The 25162-nt window shown below is 49.6% G+C and overlaps 1 protein-coding gene across 1 annotated transcript in view; it reads right to left on the bottom strand.

Moving 5' to 3' along the window:
• Window positions 1–1749: 1749 nt before the first annotated feature.
• TEKT5 (tektin 5) overlaps window positions 1750–25162 on the bottom strand; it is a gene marked incomplete at its 5' end in the record, with an annotated part of 38418 nt that continues 15005 nt past the window's right edge. Inside the window, 2 exons of the mRNA XM_082671435.1 lie at window positions 1750–2048; window positions 6036–6190. Coding sequence (XP_082527561.1) covers window positions 1835–2048; window positions 6036–6190 — 369 coding nt within the window. The 3' untranslated portion in view covers window positions 1750–1834. The remainder of the gene's footprint in view (window positions 2049–6035; window positions 6191–25162) is intronic.

Here is a 25162-nt window from a genome sequence, read left to right as displayed (position 1 = left end):
ATCACAGGTCACCGTAACAAATACAATAATGATGAACAAGTTTGAAGTATTGTGAGAATTACTACAGTGTGACACAGAGACACAAAGTGAGCAAATGCTATTGGAAAAATGGCACCAAGAGACTTGCTCAATGCAGGGTGGCCACAAACCCTCGATTTATAAAAAACGTATTATCGGCGAACCACAGTAAAGCAAAGTGTGATAAAACAAGAGATGCCTGTACTTGGTCATGGCAAAAATTGTGGAGGTGTTATTTGCTACTCAGAGTCTGGTCCCTAGACTATCAGCATCGTCAGGGAGCTTGTTAGAAGTTCAGAATCTCAGGCTCCACCCGAGACCTACTGACTCAGAATCTGCATTTTAACAGGATCGCCAGGTGATCCGCACATGCTTTTAAAGGGTTGGGAAGCACCGATGTGAATAATGAACCAGGAAAAAGTCAAAGCTATTTGTCCTTCACGACCTGGCCTCATCCAGTCCTTCTAGATGATTCACAGCCTTTCCAAGGGCCTCTCCATCCCGGGCGCAACTTTCTGCCTCAACCCATGCCATTCCTCTCACCAGAAATACTGTCCTTTTCTCCCTCAGCCTTCTCATCATTCAGGACTCAGCTCTAATAGTAAGTTCTTTTTTCTGTTGTTTGAGATGAATTTCACGTAACATAAAGTTAACCACCTAAAGTGGACCATTCTATGGCATTTAGCCCATTGACAGTGTTGTCCAGTCACTTCTACCTAGTCCCAAACGTTCTCGCCACCTCAAAATAAAACTCTGTACCCGCTAAGCAGTCACTTCAATCCCCTCTCCCTGGCAACCACCCATCTGCTATTTCTATGGAGGTGCGTATTCTGGGCATTTCATATCAATGGAATCATACAATATGTGTCTGGTTTCTTTCACTGAGTATGATGTCTTCAGGGTTTATCCGGGTTGTAGCAGGTATCAGTGCTTTGTTCATTTTTAACGGCTGAATAATATTCTGTTGTGTGGGTAGACCACATTTTGTTTATCTGTGAACCCACTGATGGACATTTGGGTTGTTTCTACCTTGTAACTATTGTGATTAGAGTTGCTATGAACTTTCGTGGACAAGTATTTATCTGTTTTCAATGCTCTTGGTTGTATAACCAGGAGTAGAATTGCTGGGTCGTGTTTAACTTTCTGAAGCAATGTCCCTTCTTCACAGAGCTTTCCCTCAACCCTGACCTGCTTCCTCCTGCCCCAACATGGAATGAATTTTGCTGCCCCCTTCTCCCACTGCAATTTCTAAAAATGTCTAGCAAGGCCAGGATCCAAACCCAGGACTTTTGACTCCAAATCCTATTTTTTTTTTGCACTGCCCTACATGGCTGACAGTTACTTCCACCTCAGACTGACCTCGTTTTATAGAACAGGCTCAGTCTGGGAGCTTGTTCAAGGCCACTCGGCTCCTGAGTGACAGCTGGTCTCTGGACTCTCAGCTCTGATGTCCAATCTTTGGACACCATGGTCTATACTGTGCTCCTAAATGGACAAACAGGTTTAGAAAAGGTGGCCTCTTCCATTCCTGGCAAGGCTGACAACCTTACAATGCTCCGTCACCGAGAGGGGGTCACAGTCTGTCTCCTCCTGGGATCAGCCAGAAAGGTGGTTCTGCAGCAAGGAACGAGCTCCAGGATTCCTGGCATGGCACATTTATTTTAGCTCTTTATATATATATATATATATTTTTTTTTTCCCATGATAGGAGGAAAGTAAGAAAATGACTCTTTTGTTTTTCCGACTTTGCAAATTCTATGCTGTGTAAGGAACGTGCATGGAGCGGGGCACCAGGGGCGCCAGGAGCAGCGGCGGCTCAGGGGCAGATCCCCAGGCAGGGGGCGCTGGGGAAGGTCTTCCTCATGCCCATGCACTTCTTGTCAATGCACAGGGTGTTGGCCTTCATGGCCAGCTCGTGTTCCAGTCGGCACTTGGTCATGACCAGCAGCTGCTGCGTGTCCTGCGTCTCCCGCAGCCTCAGCTTGAGGGTCTGCACGGTGTCGTTGATGGTGCACACCTCGCTCATGAGCCTGGGGAGAGAGCAGAGGGGAAGGCACGGTTCAGCCAGCCGGGCAGCACAGGTCTCCCTTGTGTCAGGAGCCAGGTGGGAGGGGCTCGGCTGGCAGAGAAGACAGACGGGGAGCAAGCAGACAGGTGAACACTCAGCAGAACTGCTGAGGGCAATGAGTGCAAAGGGAGAAGTAGATGAGATGTTCAGGAAAACAATCTGGCAGTTCCTCAGTTAAACACAGACTCGCCAAAGGACACAGCAATTCCACTCCTGAGTATGTACCCACAAGAACTAAAAACAGACACTCAAATACTTGCACAAATACTCGTGGGGCACTAATAACAAGAGTCAACAGGTAGACACAGCCCAAATGTCCATCGACAGATGAATGCATACACAAAATATGGTCTATCCCCACACTAGGATATTGTTGAGATGTAATGAAAAGAAATGGAGCAGCGGTATGAGCTACAACATGGATGGACCTTGAAGACATGATGCTGAGTGAAAGATACCGACACCAAAGCTTATATATTGTCCGATCCCATTTATATGAAATGATCAGAATAGGCAAATCCATAACAAGAGGTAGTAGATTAGGGGTTGCCAGGGGCTGAAGGGAGAGGGATAGGGAGCGACTGCTAATGAGGATAGGACTTCCTTTTGGGTCAAATGAATGAAAACGTTCTGGAGCTAGCTGCACATTGTAAATGTACTAGGTGCCACTAATGGTATGTTACTTTATGTTGTACGTATTTTATCACAGTTTTTTAAAAAACCCAGATAACAGGGCCAGCCTCATGTAACTAAGATGGTCAGGTGTGATGTCTGCTCTTGGCATCCATCTCAGGTCCCACCTGTGCCCCAGCTGCCGGGAGTGTTGGCTGTTGATGGCTCCTAGGTCCACATGTCTCCAGGGAAGCCAATGGCTCACCAACGGCAGTGGGTACAAAAGGCCATCCCCTGCCTCAGGGTGGAACCAGCTCCGTGGTGTAATTCACGCTCCAGAGTTCCCCGTGGGATCAGGCTGAAGCGGGGCTCCCTTATCCTGAAGCTCTGCTCCTGTGGGACCTTCCCAAGGCACCAGGAAAAGCCTTTCTGAGGAGGGAACGTTTGAGCGAATGAGCTGGCTGTGTAAAGATCAAGAGGGAAGCACTCTACAGCCGCTGATCTAGAGAACTCTGTGCGATGCTAGTAATGTTCTATATCCGCACTGCTGGATCCGGTGGCCACTAGCCATGCGGAGCTCATGAGTAATTGCAATGCAGCAAGATCAACTGAGGAGCTGGATTTTTCATCGTTTTTCATTTTAAATCATTTAAATGTAAATGGAAGAGCCACACCCAGCTGGTGGCTACTGAATTGGACCGTGTGGTTCTACAGAGAAGAGCACATGCAAAATCGATTGGTCTGGATTTTGTTCTCAGGGCAATGGGAAGGCGCTGGTGAGGCGGTGGGCGCTGAAATGGGGAATGATGTGCTGATTCAGATTTAGGATAACCTCCAGGCTGCTGGGTAAAGATTAGATTGGACGGGGATAAGAGTGGAGGCGGGAGAGAGATTAGGGTTATTTCAATATCCAGATTGAGTGGGTTGAATAGTGTCCCCCAAAAGATATGTCCAAGTCTGAACCCCAGTACCTGTGAATGTGATGCTCTTTGGAAGAAGGGGTTTTTGTAGATGTAATTGAGTTAAGGATCTTGAGAAGAAATCATCCTCGATTTAGGATGGGCCCTAAATCCAACGACTGGTCTTGTAAGAGAAAGGAGGGGGAGATTTGAGACACAGAGACACACAGGGAAGAAGGTCATGTGAAGACGGATGCAGATGCAGTGATGCAGCTACTAGCCAAGGACCGCCAGCCACCACCAGAAGCCAGTTGAGGGGCCGGGAAAGGATGCTCTCTCAGAGGCCCCAGAGAGAACCAACCCTGTTGATACCTTGATTTCAGATGCTTGGCCTCCGCAAGTTTGAAAAAATAAATTTCTGTTGTAAGCCACCCAGTTTCTGGTAATTGGTCACAGCAGCCCTAAGACAGGAATATACCTGGTGAGCTGTGACGGTGGGTTGGTTTTGGGGCTGTGCCCTGGGACCCACCTTGGGGGTGATGGGGAGGGACAGTGAAACTGTGCTCAGGACTGGAGGACACGCTGCTGGGAGGACTTGGGTTGATATCCCAAGGATGAGCACCCCCATGACAAGCCTGAGCTAGAGAGAGGCGACAGAAGCAGCCTGGAGATCCTTCTTTCCTGGGGGCTCTCTTGAGCAGTGCTGTCCAGCGATGGAAATATTCTGTTCCGTGCCCCCGGCCACACGTGGCTCCTGACCACTTGATATGCAGTTTGTGTGAATCAGGACCTGAATTTTAAATTTTATTTCATTTTAACTAATTGAAATGCAAATCTAAAGGGACTTTCAGTCTGAGGAATGGAGGGATGGACACGGAAGGGACCTGCATGCTCAGAGAGGGTCAGGAGAAGAGGGGCCACCTGTGGGAGGTAGAGGAGAAAGACCCAGAGGTGGTAAGGGAGGGGATGGAGGGACAAAGAATGTAATGCATGGACGGGGCAATTAAGCTGCTGCAGAAGGCAGACAGCTTGAGTGCTGTTGTCCGCTCAGTTCCCAACACACGTGCATATAGTTGTGCACACACACACACACACATACACACACACATGCGCACACACACACATACACATACACTGCCCAGGACTCTTGAGCCAAACACGCCTCATCCATGTTCTCTGTCTACACCCCGTGGTGACACAGTTGGTGGACGGGGAGGCAGGGAGTGTGTCCCAGAGCAGTAAGTCCCCCGGGACAACATCTGGTCCCTCCCCTTAAAGCTCGGTTGTGTGTAAGCCTCCCTGGGGTGGACAAATGGGTGATCAGAGCCTCTGCACCAGGGCTGCTGGAGCCCAACCTGAGCTGATGCAGGGGCAGGTGGAGGAGGGGTCAGGAGAGCTTCCCCAACCCCTCACCCAGGACCTGGACCCCACCCAGCCCAGGTGGGGCAGGACCCTGGCCACACGGCACCCGCTTCTGGGGTGAAGACTTTCCAGGCCAGCAGCGGGCTGAGGAGCAGGTAGCCAGGCCTTCAAGCTCAAAGCCAGGCGTCGCTTTGCACCCCACCCCCGACACAGCCAGCTTTTCTGTGTCCCACAAGATTATCTCAGGCAGTAACCGAGGCCGTGCAAACCTCAGCACATGGAACCACCTGGCGTTTTCTCTCCAAATACTTTCCCTCCTCCTTACTTCTCCAGCGCTCTTCTCCACATCTCAGCTCGGAAGGAAGACAAGCCACTGAGTTGTGGGGGCATTTGTTATGCAGCAATAGAGAACGAAGACAGTGCCCCTAGCATGGAGGGAACAGAGCAGCCAAGTGACCAGCCCCAAGTCACACAGCATGTTCATGGGAAACGAATCCCCCATGGCCAATGACCACTTCCTTCCTTGCCTGGTCATCATCCCATTCCAAACCCCTCCTCCAGACTCACAAATCCTGTCTCTGGGGCTGCATGAGTGTTTTGCCCCTTTGTCAACAGAAGCAGCCCTCCTTAGCTAAGCGGCACAGGCAGGGTTAGGCTATTCCGAGGGCTCTCAGCTGAGAACTTCACAGAAAGGGCGGTGGAGGATGACTGAGGTGTGGGCTGGGCGCCTCTTTCATGGGAGCCTGGAGAGAGAGAGAGTGACGCCCGCAAGGGCAAGGGCCACATCTCTGGGCTGGGTGGTTCCCTCTTGTTGGCTTTTAGGGGACAGCTGGAGGGTTCCCAGAGCAGAACAGAGCTACAAAACCATCCTCACTTAGATGAGAGGGCTGCAGTGCAGGGGGGCGGTCTCCACGGTGGGGAGGCCATCAAGGGCACCCCAGAGCCCCAGGCCCCCACCCAGTGCCCTGTGGAGTTGTGGGCCTGGACGTCCTGATTGGTGGAGGGTCCGTTTTCCAGACCCAGGCTTCCTGGAAGCTCCAGAGACCCACCCCTCCCCTCTGGCCTCCACCACTCACTTGAACTGGGGCATGTCCCTGCACAGCTCCACACAGGGCCGCCGGGTCCGGCACTCCAGCCTTGTCTGCGCCACCTTCAGCGGGCTCTCCTTGGCCATGATGGACCTTTCCAGCAGCATGATGGTGTTCTCCGTCTGGAAGATCTCCTGCAGCGTCTGCAGAGAACATTTGCGGTATCAGAAGGAACCTGATCTTGAACTTAGCCAGCCATGAGTAACCCCAGAACCGAGTGCTCTCAACAGATGTCACCTCACTGTGGGTGAAACATGCATTCTCCTCCTATCATCACTGGATGCCCTAGATCTGCGAGCAGTTCTAGTTTTCATGGGGCCCCTCCCCTGCGAGAAGGCTCTTTGTGGGTGGGCTGTGCTAACACCCCTCTCAGACTCAGCAGGTCCCAATGGCGAGGTGACATGTGCTCTGTTCCTGACAAGCCTAGAAGCTGTACCCTGCCATGGTGCCCCCCAACATCCTTCCTTTGGCTAATCTATTTATTTGCTGTCTGTCTCCCTCACTAGCATGTAAGCTCCCAGAGGTCAGGGGCTTTGCCTCGTCCATTGCTGTATCCCCCATTGCCAGGAACAGAGCTTGGTGAGAGTGAGGGCTATCAGATAAAATACAGGACACCCAGTTAAACGTGAATTTCAGACTCACGACAAAGCGTTTTTTATCATATGTCTCAACTACTGCATGAGACATAGTTACACTAAAAATCCACTTGTCGTTGATTTTGAAATTCAAGTTTAACTGGACATCCTGCATTTTTATTTGCTAAATCTGGCAACTCATAGTAGGAGCTCGATAAATATTCATTGAATGAATGAATGAATGAATGAATGACAGTGGGATCCAGGAGTGTAGATTTTTAGCTAGCTCCCCAATGGTCCTTATGCACACTGAAGTTTGGGAACAGTGTGCCCTGAAATTTATCTGGTCCTGTCCATCTCAGATTTTAATGTGGGGAGCAGTACTTACACGTGAGTATGCCAGCACTCCTGAATGCAGTGGGGACTGCAAGTCTAAGACCCCGTCTCACCTTCAGGGACTTTACAGTCATGTTGTCTTTCTCTTTGCCATGAGCTATGAAACATTCACAAATCATAACAGGTACTGGGATGACTATTTTAGCTGGGTTGGGCCCATATTCTATGGGCAACAAGAAACTGCTTAAAAGATGATTTTTTCCAAAGAATTAAAGTCCTGGCTTCCCTACTACCTTAAGAAAAAAAGCCTACAAGGAGAGCATTTCTCTACTTCAGGAGAACAAAAGGATGTCCTTTTCCTCCTGGGGGTGAGATGGAGGCAGAGTCGTCTGAGGGCAGGGGGCGGCACTGCCTCTTTCAAAGCCCACCGAGGAGGAAGACTGACCCCTCACCTGGTCCTCAGTGAGCCACCCAGACCAGAGCGACGCCAACCACACGCTGGTTAAACATTATCCCATGAGAATGTTCTGTGCCCAACACGTGGGAAGGTAAACACTCCAGTAAGTGGAGGGAACACCTCTCCTAGAAGCCCTGGGGATTTCCCTCAGAAACCTGCCCTTTGGGTATGCAGATACGCAGAGCTCAGAAAACACCACCCCAGCGTCCTGTGGAAGAAAATTGAGCCCTTCTAAACAGGAGAAATGCTTCTCGGCACCACAGTGCCCCGACCTACTACCTAGATGGCCCTATTGGGGGGTACCTACTGCTGGCGTGCAGTGAGGGGGACATTACTGAGGTTTGGGCTGCTGGCGGTGCCCAGCCTGGGATGCTTCTCTCTCGCCAGAAGGCTGCTGCCGGTGGAACCAAAGCCAGTGGCCTGTGGTTGTGCCTACCTTGGCTTCTCCTCTTTGTTCCCTCTCCTGCCCCTCTGGCCCCCAGCTTGGGGCCTGAAATGTTACAAAAGACCTATCGCTCTGTTTTTTAAAAAAATTTTATTGTAGTACAGTTGATTTACAATGTTGTGTTAGTTTCAGGTCTGCAGCAAAGCGATTTAGTTAAGTATATTCTTTTCCATTATGGTTTATTACAGGATATTGAATATAGTGTCCTGTGCATACAATAGGACCTTGTTGTTTATCTATTTTACATATAGTAGTGTGTATCTGCTAATCCCAAACTCCTTATTTATCCCTCCCCCACTCCCTTTCCCCTTTGGTAACCATAAGTTTGTTTTCTATGCCTATGAGTCAGTTTCTCTTTTGTAAGTAAGTTCATTTGTGTCATATTTTAGATTCCACATATAAGTGGTATCATATGGTATTTGTCTTTCTCTGTCTGGCCTACTTCACTTAGTATGATAATCTCTAGGTCCATCCATGTTGCTGCAAATGGCATTATTTCATTCTTTTTTATGGCTGAGTAGTATTCCACTGTATATATGTACCACATCTTCTTTATCCATTCATCTGTTGATGGACATTTAGGTTGTTTCCCTGTCTTGACTATTGTGAATAGTGCTGCTATGAACATAGGGGTGCATGTATCTTTTTGAATTAGAGTTTTCTCTGGGTATATGCTCAGGATTGGGATTGCTGGATCATATGGTAACTCCATTTTTAGTTGTTTAAGGAACCTCCATACTGTTCTCCACAGTGACTGCACCAATTTACATTCCCACCAACAGTGCAGGAGGGTTCCCTTTTCTCCACACACTCTCCAGCATGTATTACTTGTAGACGTTTTAATGATGAAAAGGCCTATCTCTTGAGTCTAAAAAAAGGGCTGACATTCATTCACGTGTTCAATCATTTCTTCATTCACTCATTAATTTACAGATTCATTGATTCGCTTGTTGACTTAACTGCTGACTCGGCACCTACTGGGTGCTAAGCACTGTTCTAGGCAGTGGACACAGCAGTGCACAGAACAGGCAGAAAGACCCATCTTCACAGAGTTACATGCTAGTGGATTATTCACCCATTCCTTTGCTCCTGTATGCAACATTTATTCAGCACCCACAAGCCGTTACTACTGTACAACTGCAACCATCTTTACCAGCACAGAAGTTCAAGTTCCTTCCTGTCTGTTAAAAACACATGTTGGATGCCTTCAGTGTGCAGGACATTGGTGGGAGGTACCATCACCTAAGAGGCATCCAATACATTTCAGTGTTCCAGGAACTCTCGTGTGAGCACAGCAGAGGGACAGGGACACAGCAACACAACAAACGGGAGCTCCTGGAGAACTAAAACCTACTAATTATTTTTTCAAACCTGCTGACCACCTGCAGGAGGGTGAGCACCGCCTCTAACACTTGCTCATCCCCCTTGATTGACAAAAAGCAGCTGGGAAATCCAGAGACTTCTGCAGGCAACAGGCTCCAGCTACATTTTAACAAGCCTGCTCTGCCTTGTTATATGTCTCTTTCTAGCTACTCTCTACTTCTGTCAAGTGCTGCTCGTTTTCCAGCTGTAGAAGTAATATACATTTTTTTTTTTTTTTTTTTTTTTTTTTTTTGCGGTGCGCGGGCCTCTCACTGTTGTGGCCTCTTTCCTGGCGGAGCACAGGCTCCAGTAATATACATTTTAAACGACTTGATTGAAACAGAAGTATAAAGTAAACAGCAGCCCAGGTGGCACGGGGGTAAAATCGCGAAGGCCGCCCAGGCGTGACTGAATTTGGAAAACCCTGTATCATACTGTGTGTCCCCCCTGGGCACCTAGATTCAGCAGGTGAGAGAATTGAGAGGGAGCTGCGGAGCTCAGGGGCGGTGATGGTGGAAGGAGGGTGGTAAGGGGCAAGGGCCACTGTGCAGCCCCCTGCCCCCAATCTCCTCCTCGGGGCTGGCTTCTGGAGGTGCTGGGGGAGGCGGGGGGGCTGGAACCAACTCTTGGGTTTTTCTTCACCACCCGCTGTCCCCACTGGCATTTCTTGAGCGGGCCTGCCTGGGGATTTTCCACAACAGTAGGGGTTTCCAGAATTGGCTGCTCTAGGACCCGCTGAGGACTCACAGCCAAAGCAAGTCTGTCCAGGTGGGTCTATACTCCGACATAAAGGTTCTCCGGAACCTCCTGTCCAGCCTCTGTCACTCACTGTCAGGGTCCTCTTCCTTGGAAGGGAGAAAAAAGACACACACACACACACACTCCGTCATGGGGGCAGCCCCTGATGCCCACCCCAGTCCTGCCAGCCTGTGAACCTCCAAAAGCCCTGGGGGCAGAGACTCAGCCTCCAGAAGTTTGAGGAGTGTGACCCCCAAGGGCCAGGAGGCAGAGACCACATGGGCTGACCAGAGGCAGGGGCTGGAGGCAGAATAGCCTTGACCTTCATGCTCAGGAGGAAGTTAGAGTGCCAACACCGAGCTCTGAGCTCCAGGACAGCCTGGTCCCTAGACCCCAAATTCCACGATAGCCCCTAGGAGAAGAACCTGAAGTCTAAGAGGGTGACGCACACATCTCAGCATGTCCACTCCTGGTATGTACTGTGGGAGCGCAGGACCACTAAGGAATGCACCTGTCAAGAAGGTTCAGTGAGCTGGCAGCATCTGGGTGCCCATGACCATGGAGACAGACACATTAAAAAACGGTAAATGAGCCGATGGAGGATTTCGGCAGCCAATAGGTGGAGAGCATTAACCTCACATAGGAACAACAGTGGGTCTTTAAAATGATGCAAGGTGAGAAAGCCAGGAAACAATGAGCTACTTTATACAATCCCTTGTGAGGAAACTAAAAATCCATGCACATACCACGGTCATCCACATTTTGTGAGAACACATTTAAATCAACAGTCCATATTCACTCAATTAAAGAGGTCATATTCACTCATTCATTCATTACAATGGTCATCTATGGAAAGTCATCTATGGGAGAAAGGGAGTGACCACAAAGAGTGGGGATAAAAGGGAATAAAGAAATGAGGGGCTTTGTACAAACATATGTGCAAGGAACCAAGGAGTATGATAAGCTCACCTCTCTTCAACAGGGTCAAAAGGGAAAAAAATCCCCACAATCCTACCAGATCTAAGGTTTCCTTTTAAAATAACTTTTTTAGTTTTTTTTAAGGGAGAAATTCAATTAAGGACAAAATACTATCTAATAGTAAAGGGTATTAATTCTTAAATTGGTTTGCGCATTAGCATTACCTTGAGAGTATTTTAAATTGTGGATGCCTGCCCCCTGCAAGAGGTTCAGATTTCATTGGTCTGGGGTGCAGCCTGGGTGTCAGGATGTTTTAGGAGCTCCCTACAGGTGTAGCCAGAGTCAAGAACCATTGGTGCAGGTGAAACAGAGACGTGCAAACGTTACAAAGTCTCAGAGGAAAGGAGATGGATTACGGACCACAGTTAGGGACTTGAAGTAGCAAATCAAAGCTGTCTGTCTTGGCAGGAAACCCCAAATGGGGTCAAGGGAGTAATTTCATCCGTAGGTAGAAGATATTTTTGGAGATATACATGTGGGTGATCTGTTCGCTATGGGCTTGGGTTTCCAGGAAGGGGTCTAGGGAAGGGGTCGCTGCCTCATCATAGGGTTTTCAAGTTTCTGGGGGAAGTCCGATGTCAGCAATTTGAAACCGTGGTGCTCCAACCCCCAGTCCCACAGCTGAGCCCTTGTCCCACCATGGCTACCCAGGCAATCCAGACCCCTGCCCAGGCAGGCAGGAAGCTCAGGGCACAGGCAGCCTTCCAAGGTGGGAAGGCCTGGGCAAGTTTGCACATGCTCTGCAACTTAGAATCCCTCAGACCCAGGTGCCTGTTACGTGCATGTGCACACACACACACACACACACACACACACACACACACAATGAGTGTCTCAAACCTCCACCTCCCTCTGCAGGGGGAGGGAGGTGGAGGTGTTTGAGACACTCACCCACCTACCTGCCCCCAGAGCTGGTGTATCTCACACATCCACGTCAAACCCAGCATACTCCCACCACAGGGCCTTTGCATGGACTATTCCCTCTGCCTTCCCCAGATATCCACATGGCTCATTCCCTCACTCCCTTCTGGTTGTGGCTAAAATGCTCAGAAGGCCTTCCCTGATCATTTCCTTTAAAATTATAACCCCCAGGAATGCCCTGGTGGTCTAGTAGTTAGGACTCCACGCTTTCACTGCCAAAGGCCTGGGATTAATCCCTGGTCGGGGAAGTAAGATCCCACAAGCATCGTGGTACAGCCAAAATAAATCCTAAAATTACAACCCCCAAGCCGGCCCGCACTCCCAATTGTCCAAACCCTGCTTTATTTCCTTTATAGTCCTTACACCTTCTGTCATACTGAGCTTTACTCATTAATATTGTTCATCATCCCCCACCACAGAGTAAGCTCCACGTGGGGAGGGATTTTTGTTTTACTCACTGCTGAATCCCCAGTGCCTAAACCTATCAATGCCTGGGACACAGTAATAATAACAATAACAACAACAACAATATCATCTAACACTTAAAATAGTGTTTACTGTGTGCCAGGCATCTTGCTAAGGGCTTTGTGTATATCGGCCAATTAGTAGGTGCTTAACGAACACTTCCTCCCTGGGTGGACCAGTACACACCATGGGGTGTTTGGTTAAGAAGAGAGCACAGACGTTGGCACTAGACGGCCTGAGTCTCTCCAAATCCCAGCCCCAGCACATCCAAGCTGGGTGACCTTAGGCAAGTGTCCTAGGCTCTCTGAGCCTTTCTAGTAAAACGGGGATCATAGCCATTCCCACTCCATAGAGTAGAGGTGAGGCCATTACTGCCAGGCCTGGGAGAAGGAGCTCTTGGAAACCTTAGCAAGTGTGCAAACCCCTTCACTGCGGGCACACAAAACTGGTGACACTCGCACTCATTTGCAGGAACTTGAAAAGCATTGGTACCAAGTCCTGCTCTTCCCAAAGCAAGCGTGTACCTGTGTGTGTGTGTTTCTCCCACAAACACACCCTGGAAAGTGCCACGAGGAAGTCATCCTGCCCCTTCTCCCATCTTTCCTTGGCCAGCTGGAGATCTCTTTCCCTCCTTCCCTCTCTTCCTCTCTCCCCAGTCCCTAAGCTGGGGAACGGCTGCCCTGAGCCCCAGAAGCCCCCCTCCCAGAGTCCCCAGGGATGTTAGCCTTTCTGCTCCCACAAAACCAAGGAAGTAGGGGGAAAGCTGCCCTGGGGCAGGGCGCAGGCTGCTCACCGGAGCAGCTGGGCGAGCCGCTGTGGGATTGGCCCAGGGGGTCACCCCATGGGAGGAGTCTCAGCAGCCTTGGCCGGAAGCTGGGAAGGAGGGGGTGGGAGTGGAAGGGTCACCTCACTCCCCTCCCCAGGCCCTAGCTCTGGGCCCTGTGCTGCAGGCTGCCTGCCAGTCAAGGTTGCGAGACTATTCTCAGCCTCCCACATACCGTGCATGGGGGCGCGGGGAGGGCAGGTCTCTTCAGCTCATTGAGTCCCTCCGTGATCACACAGATCTAGGTTCAAATTCCAGCTCCTGCTTTTCCCCGCTGTGTGACCTTCAATGGGTCACTTAACCTCTCTGTGCCTCATGCAATCATGCATTCAATATCTACTGAGCCCTTCACTCAGTAGCCCCTTCTATGGGGCCAGACACTGTGCAGGGCGCTTGTTCTCTTGTCTGTAAAGCCAGTACGACAATAACAACTCACCCCCCAGGTTGCTGTGCAGATTAAATGAAATAACGTGTATGAAGTGCTTAGTCCAGTGCTGGCATATGCCATGGGCTGTCCTGCCTCCCCACCCTACCCCCAGCTCCCATCCTGCAGCGTTCAGTCTGTTAGGAGATTGTTCCTCTGTGATCACTGGTCTTTTTTTTCTTTTTAATGTCAGGCAATCTGAAGAAACTCAGATTCATTTGACAGAATTTGTCTTTGCAGGCAGACCTCCAGTCCAGGGCTCAGGGTCAACCTCCATCAACCCACTTCTTTGGGCGTAAGGGGTCAGGGCAGGGGTCACCTGCGCAATCGAGGAGCGTCCTCTTTCTCAGCCGCTGGAATGTGGCTCAGAGGCGAGTCAGCTCAAGGCAGAAGGTGGGCCACGTCCCCCCATCCCCCCACCGGCTTGGGGAACCAAAGGTCTTTCTGTAACAACCCCTACCTGCTCCGCTCCAGGCAGATTCCCAGCCACAGAGGCCTCCATGCAGGCTCTTGGAGGTAAGAGCCCTGGGCGGGAAGTCAGGAGACTAGGGTCCTGTCTAAGCCCCAATGCAAACCAGCTGTGGCGCTCACACCCCACTCAGAGCCCTGGGCTGTGGGGAGGGGCCCAACTTCCTCATCCAGTGAATGAGGACTCGAGGCCTGTCTTCCTCACTGGCTAGGGCACTGCAAGTGCTCCCGGACCACGTACATGCTCTAACCCATCACCCATCAGCCCCGCGTGCCCAGAGCCACTGCCTCTGAGATCCGCCTGAGAGCTGTTAGCCGCAGGTATGGCTGTGTGTGTGTGTGTGTGTGTGTGTGTGTGTGTGTGTGTGTGTGTGTGTGATTTTAAGTCTTCAAGTCAACCCCCCTCAGATGGCTGGGAGTCCCCAGCACGCAGCCTTCCGGAGCCTTTTGAAGATGCTGTAGACAGTGGACACGTTTTTCTGTAAAGGTCTGGGTGGTAGATATTTTAGGCTTTAGGAGCCATATGGTTTCTGTCACAACTGCTCAACTTGGCCACTGCAGTGCAGAAGTAGCCCCGGACAATACGTAAATGTATGGGGGGATCTGTGTTCCAGTAAAACTTTATTTACGGAAACAGGCGGAGGCGGGGTGCAGATTTGGCCCTGGGGCTGGTAGTTTGAGGCCCCCGCTGTAGTCCCTCACAGAGGAAGTCCTGGTCCCTCTAAGCAGCCCAGCGCACACAAGGCTGCTGCGCCTCCGAGGTTTCCCACGTACAGAGAGAACAGTTTCTCTAGCTCCTTGCTACTCAAGGTGTGGTCTGTAGACCAGCATCACTGGATTCTGAGCGCTTGGCAGAAATGCAGACTCTCAGGCCCTACCCCAGACCTACGAAGGAACCGTGCATTTTAACAAAACGCTCAGGTGATCACAGGCACATTAATGTTTTAAAGCAGGACATGGTCATGTTTGTAGTTTGAGGCAAATCTCTCCGGCTGCCATTTGGAGGGTGGACAGAGGGGACAAAGGAGGGAAGAAGATGGCCAGTGAGGAACTGAGAGGCAGGAGGGCCCACACCAAGGCAGGCTGGAGAGACACAGAAGGAACGAGTTCACAAGAGTATACAAATGGGGAGCACTGGTAATGGCTGGGGTGTGCCAAGGGAGGAGGGGCAGCCCCTAAAATCAGGAGGGGCCTCCAGCCTGTGTTCAAATGCCAGCACCACAGGACTGAGCACGTGGCCTTGGCAAAGTGCCAAGCCTCTCCGAGCCTCAGTTTCCCCATCTGTATAATGGAGATAATAACAGTATCTACCTCAGAGGGTGACTGCAAGGATTGATTTAGGTACCCCATGTTTAACACACTGGCTGGCACCTAACAGGCACTCTATAGACCTCAGCACTTTCTATCCATCCATCTATCCATCCATCCATCTATCCATCCATCTATCCATCCATCCATCCATCTATATACCCATCCATCCATCCATGTATCCATGCCTCCATCCACGTATCCATCCATCTACCTATCTTCTACCTTATATCCTTTCTTTTTTTTTTTTTAAGTCAAACCTTAATGCCAGGAGACCAAGGCTTCTCAGTCCTGGCACTATTGACATTTGGGGCTGGGTTATTCTCTACTGTGGGGCGTCCCATGCACTGTAGGATGTTTAGCTGCATCCCTGGCCTCTACCCATTAGATGCCAGTAGCACTCCCTACCAAGTTGTAATAACCAAAAATGTCTGTAGACGTTATCAGACGTCCTTGGGGTATAAAACTGCCTGTTGGAAGGCCACCGATCTAGTGGTTATTATTGTTGTTGTTAGGCTGTGGTGGTGGGAGTGGGGGAGATGTTCACATTAACTTAAAGAATGAACTCTAGAGCGGAACACCTAGATTCAAATCCTGGCTCTGCCATTTACTTGCTGCGGTGGGTGGGGGTGGGGGGCTTTAGGAAAATACTTGTCTTCAGTTTCCTCATCTGTAAAATGGGGCTAATAGCAATCCCTTCTTCATGGGGTTGTAGGAGGGAAGATGAGTTAATGTTAGAAAAGCACTTAGAACTCTGCCTGCACAGAGTAAGGTTGATATGTCTTTCGTGGTGATGGTGAATTTTTTTTCTCTCTCCTGCTACTTGTAATCGGATGGCAAACTAGACCGTGATCGTCCACCCTCAGACCTTGTTGGGGTCCCCAGCGTGGGGAAAGGGTGAGGTCTGAGCTGGAAATGGTCTCTGGTCTTGAATGGGGTGTGAAAAGCACTTGCCAGGTCTGCCTCGGACGAAACCAACCTCGGCTCAGTGGAAAAGGGCGCTGATATTCCTGGCTGGAGTAGAAATCCACCCAAAGCCTTTGAAAGGGGGAATGTGTTTGGCAGAGTTGTTGGCCGTGTAAAACTATCTGCCTGCATCTTGTCTTGTGACAGTAGAGAAAGCTTCTAGGCTTTCTCTAGGGCTGGGAAATTATTTTTGATGTGGAGGGAAAAAACAGATTTAGCAGTTCCAGCCGGCTTCTGGGTGCTTTGTGCAACCTTGCAAATTTATTGTTTTCCAAATTGCATGAAGCCAAGGGGTTTCCAAGGAGATGCCTGGCTCAGTGCGGCTCCCCAGCTTAGGAAGGCAGCTTGGAATCCTTTTTTTTGGTCAAACGGTGGAAGATTTTCAAGCACGGCCAAGCCCAGGGGCAAGAACTAGTTGAGGAGGGCTCCAGAGGGACTTGGCCAGAAATGCAGGGCGTGACAGTGCCAGAGCATTTTTTTTTTTTTTTTTTTACCATTTTTATAGTTAATAGTCAAACTCGGCACTCCTGACATTTGGGGCCACAATTTCTTTGTTGCGGGAGGCTGTCTTGTGCGTTGCAGTGTTTAGCAGCCTCCCTGGGCTCTACCCACTATCTATCTGGTAGCAGCACGCTGCCCCCCGCAAGTTGTAACAAACAAAATGTCTCCAGACATCGGCAAATGCCACCGGGGAGTAAATTCAGCCCGGGTGAGGATTATGGCTCTGGAGGAGAGATGTTGAGTCAACCCTGCTCGCAGTTGTTTCTGTCCAGAGGCGGCCGGCTGCCTTCAGACAATGCCAGGCCAATACAAGTATCAGCTGCTCAGAGGCCATCTTGGGTCAGGGGTCCTGAAAGTCCTGGAGGGGTGGGGGCTCCCTGCTAGAGAGGACACTTGTACTATTCTGTGAAAATTCATGGAAATCTACTAGCTCAGGCTCCCGAGGTTCTTCTTCTTAATGCTTATCACAATTTTTAATTAATCATGTATTTACTTATTTTTTTTAGATTGGTCTCTCCCACTAGAACATAAGCCCCACTGAGAGCAGGGATCATTGTGCCCCCAGCTCCTAATTCAGAGTCTAGCAAACAGGATGTGCTTAGTAAATACCTCTCAGGGACGGAGGGAGGAGAGAGGAGATTAGAAAACATTTGTTGCACGTCTACACCTGGGAGGCACATCTGGAGAACTGGTTAAAACTCAGATGGCTGGACCCCAGAGTTTCTGATTCAGAAGGTCCAGGATGGGGCCCAAGAATGTGCACTTCTAACAAGTTCCCAGGGGATGCTGATGATGCTGGTCCGGGGACCACACCTGGAGAACCACTGGTCTGAACTCTGAACCTTTAGCTCTCAACCTTGGCTGGGGAGTTTAAAAGGTTGGATGCCCTGGCCACACCCCAACCAATTAAATCAGAATTCTTAGAGATCAGGGTGATTCCAATGTGCGAGGGTTGAGAACTGCTTAGCTATACCTTTTCTTTCAATCCTCGCAGGATTATTCCTCTCTCAGAAATTAGGAAATCGAGAATCAGAGGAGTTACTTTACCAAATCCAACACTGGTCTTTTGATTCCAGAGGCCATATTCTTTCAGTCACTTTGCTTGTCCCTCCCCATCAACAGGTTATAAATCAGACCACAGTTTTGTTTTTTGGGTTGTTGTTGGGTGTTTTTTTTTTACCATTTTTATAGTTAATAGTCACTGAGCACTTACAAGGCGACCAGTCCAGTGTGGATGCTCTTATTCTCAGAGCGAATATTTGCCAACCATTATTGCTCCCATTTGACAGAGGGAGAAACTGAGGTACAGAGAGGTGGGGCAATCTGATCTTGGTCACATGGCCAGGAAATGCTAGAGCCAGAATTGAACCCAGCCATCTGCACTGCACTAGGGGGCTCACATGTGGGAGAAGAGTGTCAAGATGGAAGAGGAATCTGGACCAGGATGAGGCAAGCATATGTGAAAGCCAGGAGTATAGGTGAGGCTGGGCAGCAGGTCCTGAGTAGGCAAGGAGCTGAGGACCCAAAACTGAACAAGTCACAGATTGGAAGAAACTAGGAGACTGCTGGGACACACCCATACCCAGGAGGTGCCAAGGCAACCCTCTGCCTCCGCCAGGCTTGCATCTTATATTCTTCTTGTCTCAGCAGCAACCAATCCCGGTGATTGCCCCACCCAGGGCTTCCAGTCAAAGCATACGATTGGCTAACACCAACTGCAGAGGGCAGTAATGGCTTCCTTGAGTATCAGTGGTCCACAAAGTGAGCTCCAAACTACCTCATTTGCACTGTCCTCAGCTCCTACACGGGCCATGCTGACCCACGCTCATTTTCGGCCCCCTCTGCTGTCTGGTCCCTCCAGCATCCTGCATTTGTTGGCTGCCTTCCCAGCTCTGGACCTTGGCCCTGTTTCCCTGATCCCAGCCGTTCCTCTCTCATTTGGCACAGTGTCACCGTGGACAGACAGCGGTGACCCAGCACCCCCGCCCCATCATCCCGCCATTTCACAGCCCTCAGAACCGCCCGTATCTGAGCTCTCGTGGACCCCTCAACCGGGTGTCCCCAGGCCCATACCTCCCACGTACAGTGATGAGACCTGAGCCTACATGACACCAGGGAACCTTTGATTCCTTTTGGTACTAAGGTGAGCATCAGGCAGAGAGACCTACTGAACACAGCCCCGAGGCCTCTCCTGAGGGTTACCTTGGAAACCCTCTACACACCCACATACCCAAGCATGTCTGAACAATTATTTATCTACTTCTTCAAATCAATTCCTTTTTCAGCCTTGAACAAATGTATTTGAAATGGCATCTTTATATCATTGCCACACATGGAAAATGAGTATCTCTTGCCATTGATAGAAAGTACCATCACAGTAGAAAAGATGGAAAGAAAGACCTTGATTCTAAGTTCTGTTGTCTTTCAAAGGTTCAGTGCCAGCTTGAGGCTTGAGGCCTGGCTGGAAAGGGGGATTCCCAAACAAAAGAGCGATGGCAAAGACAGATTAGCGTCACATCAAGCCTTGTTCCTCGACACTATTGGGAGGATTGATGGAGGGAACTTGAAACGAGAACTTTCTCACTAGGATGCAATGGTGTTTAAGGCCTGGCCCGGCCCCTCCTCATCAGAGGCAGGCGGGCCGGCTCCACATCCCCTGGGCTGGGCTGGTTTTAGAAACGAGCCGTCAGGAGCTTGTCTGCGGGCACTGGTGCTGGAAGGGATCCGACTGCTTGCAAAGCACAAAAGCTTTTCCCACTCCACCACGGGTTCCAGGCCTCGTTAGACAAACAGAGGGGCTGGCGGCAGGCGCTGGGGCCCTCAGATGGCGACTGCGGGCCCTCACCCCACAGACACGCGCCTTCCTGCCCTGGCGTTGCCTCCTGGGGCAGGAGAGGTTCTGCTGGTGTTAATGACCAATTGGAAGTCGAAACCCCAAAGAAACTTCAGAGTAAAAGCAAAACCTTTCAAGGGGAAAACTCAGAGCCCCTCTGGGTTCTCTACAATCCTTTCCAGGCCTGGCTGCTTTCTTGCGTTTCCTCCAATGCACAGAGCAGAACGTGCCAAGGTACAAGCCTGCTGGAATCAGGCAGGTGATGCAAATGCGCAAAGGGGGCCGTGAGGGAAGACCGTGGGGACTGAGCCAATCGGAGGGCCCGGGCCCTGTCCAACGAGGGGCTGTGGCCATTCCACTCCTGTTTGTTGCTCCCCTGTAGGCTCGGAATTGCTAGAGCCACCCATTTTTCCAGAGATTCTAGAAATCTGAACTTCTACATAAAATCTCCATTTTTTACCAAGATATTAAAAAAAACAAAACCTGAGAATGCATAGAAAGGTATGTATATGAATGTTCATAGTAGCTTTATTGGTAACAGCCCCAAACTGGAAACAACCCTAATGCCCATTGACAAGTGAATGGATAAACAAATTGTGGTATATGGATACGATACATACCAGGGGTGTATACATACAATACGGTATCCACACAAGACACAGGAGTAAGAAGGAACAAACTAGGAATCTCGACTACGCTGAGTGAAAGACTAATGAAAAAAGAATGGATAGGGTATGGTGCCCTTTATGTAATTATTCTAGAAAATGCAAATTGATCTTCAGTGACAGAAGATCAGTGGTTGTGTTGGAAATGAGGGAGGGAGCGATGACAAAAGACATAAGGAAACCTTTTCGTGTGTTCACTACCTTGACTGAGGTGGTGGCTTCACGACATATATGTGTTAAAGCTTCTCAGATTCTACACTTGAAATATGTACAGTTAATTGTGTGTCAAGTAAAAACAGAGCTGTTATAAGAAAAATGTGAGAGGCCAAATAATAGGTGGGTCAAGTTTAACCCCTGGACTACAGGTGTTTATCCCCTGATTTAAAAACTAGTCCGTCTGCATTACCTTAGACTTCACTGAGCTCCATGCATTTTGGGAAGCGCTGCCATTGCAAAGGTGAGGGGTGCTGAGAAATTCTCATGACAGCAGTGGTGCAGACAGGCCTGGCCACGGTGAAGATGGTGACCCAGGGACACCAGCAGAGAGAGCCTGTCACCTGCATTCTCCAGCTAAACTCTCAAGGTTTTCTGAAAAATCTAAAGCAATTGAACTTTTTCCCTCTGTCAGTCTAGTCGGCCTATTCAAGTATCGAATGCCGTCTCAACAAGCCTCCAGCTAAACAGTTGCTGTATCAAAAGCAAACAGAGGGCTTCCCTGGTGGCGCAGTGGTTGAGAGGCCGCCTGCCGATGCAGGGGACACGGGTTCATGCCCCGGTCCGGGAGGATCCCACGTGCCACGGAGCGGCTAGGCCCGTGAGCCATGGCCACTGAGCCTGCGCGTCCGGAGCCTGTGCTCCGCAAAGGGAGAGGCCACAGCAGTGAGAGGCCCGCGTACCGCAAAAAAAAAAAAAAAGCAAACAGAGCCATTAGGAGAACACAGCAATGGTCCAGGCAAGAGATGGTAGAGGCCTGGGGCAGGGCGGAAGCAGAGGAGGGAATGGGGAGTGAGGAGATTCCGAAAGCAGAACCAACAGGATTTGCTGGTGGAGGGGATGTGAGGAGGTAGAGAAAGAGGAGCATCTAAGTGGACTCCAGAATTTGGGATTGAGCCCCTGGAAGCTTCTGGAAGCATCTGGAAGTGAGAGCCACCAACTGAGATGGTTGGAGCTCCAGGTGGAGGAGGCAGTAGGGTGAAAGTTGGCTCCTGTTTGCTACAAGAAAGCCTACAGCTTGCAGGGGGCGGTGTGCTGTTGAGAGGAAGCAGAGAAATCCGACGCATCTCTCCGACAGCCCAGTCGAGGCCGCGCTTCTGGCTTATCCTCCCCAGCTCCTAAGGTCAATTGCCCTGACCACATTAACAACCAAGATGGAAAAATGAGATTTTGATTCAAGGGCATGCATCCGGGAGGGGCGGCAGAAATCCCAGAGGGGTGTTTGCATCTGCGAAGTCGGGCGGGAAGACCTATGGGATGGGCCGAGCGGGCCTGATCCCTCGAGGGAGGAATGGCTGGGCTTGGCTGGGAAGCTTGGAAGCAAAATGCAATTAGAGAAAATCTGGTTAGAATTGGATGACTGTGGCTTGCCTTCTGGAAGGATTTGGTTCCCCCAATATTTTGAGTTTGGGAGAGAGAGGCAGGAAGAAGGAAGGAAAGAAGAGAAGGAGACAGCTTCTTGGTCAAAGCCAACTCGCTTTACAACCTGCACTCTGCCTTACCTCCCACCGGTGGTACTGGCAACTTCCTGAGGCTGTTCAACGTGCATACGCTCAGGCCCAACCCCAGACCTGCTCAATCAGAATCTGCATTTCGATGCAGTCTCCAGGTAACATGGGTGACTACTGCACACAAAGTAATACCTGAGATGCACAGGTCGACTTTGCTCTTCTCCAACAGTCAGGTTTTCACCTACCATCCTTACCATTACGGCCATATCCCCTCACACCACCTGTGACATGATTCACAATCTTCTCAAGGCAACTGGCTTTTTAAAAAACAAAAATACAAACCTTAAATGCATTTGTTTAAAAATAAAACTATATCACTATTATCAGTGGAAAATCAGCATCATTTGCCATAATGGAAATAACCATAAAAATGCACGAACAAGATGAAAGTAAAACCATGTGACTGAAACTCTGGCTGGATACAGCTGCCTGCCCAAAGCTCTCAGCCCGAGGCCGGCGCTCTCTGTTTAAAAGGGAGATCAGACGGGGTTAAAGAGGTGAGGAAGGCCGTCTAGTATCCGATCAAGACTCTCCTCTCGAGAGCATCACAAGGATTGAAAAGGGACTGAAGAAGGAATAACTTTCTCACTGTGTGATTCGGTGATATTAACGCTGCGTCCGTGTAACACACCTACCGGCATTTCCCCTGCTGGGGCCTCGTTCCCACAAGTGTAGAATAAGCGCTGTGCTGTAGCAGCGTCCCTGCCCCCATGCCCCCTCCCCCAGGTCCTTGCACCTTGCCCTCCACATTGAGTCTTCCACTAAAAGGCACCTTGGACTGGGCAATTGGATGCAGGTACTTACGCTTATCTGGAGACACGCCCCTCCCCCACCTCCCACCCCGCACTGGGCCCCTGGTTCTCAGGAGCCACCCACTCTGTGGCTATCAACTGACTCAGCCCAAAGAGGTCACCAGCCCTTCTTTAAGCAGTGGTCAGTATGACTGGTTGATACCCCAAGGCCCCAAAGTGTGAGGACCCAGGACAAGTTACAAGGCTTGGGGTATGGCCTTGGGGATAGAACCCCAGGATCATGGTGAACATGACCAAGACAGCCCTAAACCACTGGGGCATTCAAAGTCTGCATGGGGAACTGTGGAGACCTGGCCTTCCAAAGTGGATTCCTATGACCACCTGGGCAATAATTGCTTTGCAGCACAGGTAGGGATGGGGGCCTAGAATTTTCCAGAAATGCCTCTTGTCAAGGGGAATCAGGCCAAGCTCAACAATTAACAGCTGAAATTTTAAAGAGAGCATTTCAAGTCCTCCGGCTAAAGCAAACTGTTGAAAGGTGAAATGGTTGCTATATATTTATTTTCATTATATCAACTCTTTCCTTTACTATCTTAGAAAAACACTATGTGAGATGGTCACCAACCAGAAGACAAGTGAAATGTCAGTCGTGTCATGTTGGGGTCTGGCGTATTTCAAATGGGTGCTCACTTACTTGCAAAGCAGCTGGTTATTAAATAATGACTCTTAATAAAAATCCACGTGGTAGCAAAAACTCTGTGATCAGCAGTGATGGAGCTGCTAGTAATAATTCCAAACTTCCGTGGAGAAATGTGGATAGGGAAAAGGGTATGCACCCCACCCCACCCAGAAGATCCGTTTTCTCTCCATCAATAATACTAATACTTACAGTTACCTTTTACTGAGTGTTTACTGTGTGCCAAGCACTAACAGCTCCACAGAGATCAACTCACTAATCCTTACACTATCATCACCAAGTAGGAATTCTTACTCCTTGTTTCACAGATGAGAAACCAGCCACCAAGTCCCACCAAAGGACTTGCAAAGGAGTTCCCAAGTCACCTCCAGGCCTCAGACTCATGTGGTAAAGCTTGACAATGAACTCTATTTGATCCACTATAGAAAATGCCTCATTAAAAGAAAACACTTGCACAACAGCCATAAGGCGAAAGCAACCCAAGCGTCCATGGAGGAATGAATGGATACACGGCACATACATCCATGGAATATCGTTCATCCTTACAAAGGAAGGACATTCTGATGCAATCTACAACATGGATGAACCTTAAAGACATTGTGCTAAGTAAAATAAGCCAGACACAAAAGGACAAATACTGTATGGTGCCACCTATATGAGGTACCTAGGCAATTCATAGAGACAGAAAGTAGAGCTGGTGGTTGCCAGGGGAGAGGGGAATGGGGAGTCATTGTTTAATGAGTACAAAGTTTAAACACAGGGTTCTTTTCACTTTGGGAAGATGAAACATTGTTCTAGAGACGGATGGTGTTGAGATCTGCACCACATGTGAAGATACATAACACAGAACTCTACACTTAATAATGGTTGCTATGGACTGAATGTCTGTGTTCCCCCAAATTCAGATACTGACACCCAATCCCCATTGTGACAGTATTAGGAGGTGGGGGTCTATGGGAGGTGATGAGGTCATCAGCTCATCAATGGGATTGGTGCCCTTATGAAAGAGAGATCCCGCACCTCTCTGCCATGTGAGGACACAGGGGGAGGACAGCATCCATGAACCAAGAAGTGGGTTCTCGCCAGACACCACATCTCCCAGTACCTCGATCCTGGACTTCCCAGTCCTCAGAAGTGTGAGAAATAAATTTCTGTTGTTTATAAGTCACCCAGTCTATGGTATTTTTGTTAGAGCAGTGCAAACAGAGTAAGAAATGGCAAATGCTTTGTTATGTATATTTTATCACAATAATAGAATGATTTTTCAAGGAAAGGAAGAAAGAAAGAAGGAAGGAAGGAAAGGGAAGGAGGGAAGGGAAGGGAGGAAAGGATGGAAGGAAGGAAGGAAGGAAGGAAGGAAGGAGGGAAGGAAGGAAGGAAGGAGGGAAGGAAGAAAGAAGGAATCCGCAGGAGGTCCCTGTGCCTGCTCCTTCCTCCAGCCTCATCCCACATTCATCCTCTTGGGAGCACTCGCCCCACCCCATCCTTTGGCTGCCTAACTCCTTATCCTCTGCTCTTAATGTCAATGTCACCTGCCTGTCCGATCTACCTGGTGTAAGAACTCCAGGAGAATCTCTGGCGAATCTCCTTGCTTCCTCTCATTACCACTTATCATAACCTTGCAATTATTTTAGAGAAACTTGTTTTATCTGTCTCTCCATACCCCAGGCCAAAGGG

Source organism: Grampus griseus (assembly GCF_964374135.1).
Source record: "Grampus griseus genome assembly, chromosome: 14".
In the NCBI taxonomy this organism is placed as follows: Eukaryota; Metazoa; Chordata; class Mammalia; order Artiodactyla; family Delphinidae; genus Grampus; species Grampus griseus.
This window is presented reverse-complemented; position numbering and strand designations above follow the sequence as displayed.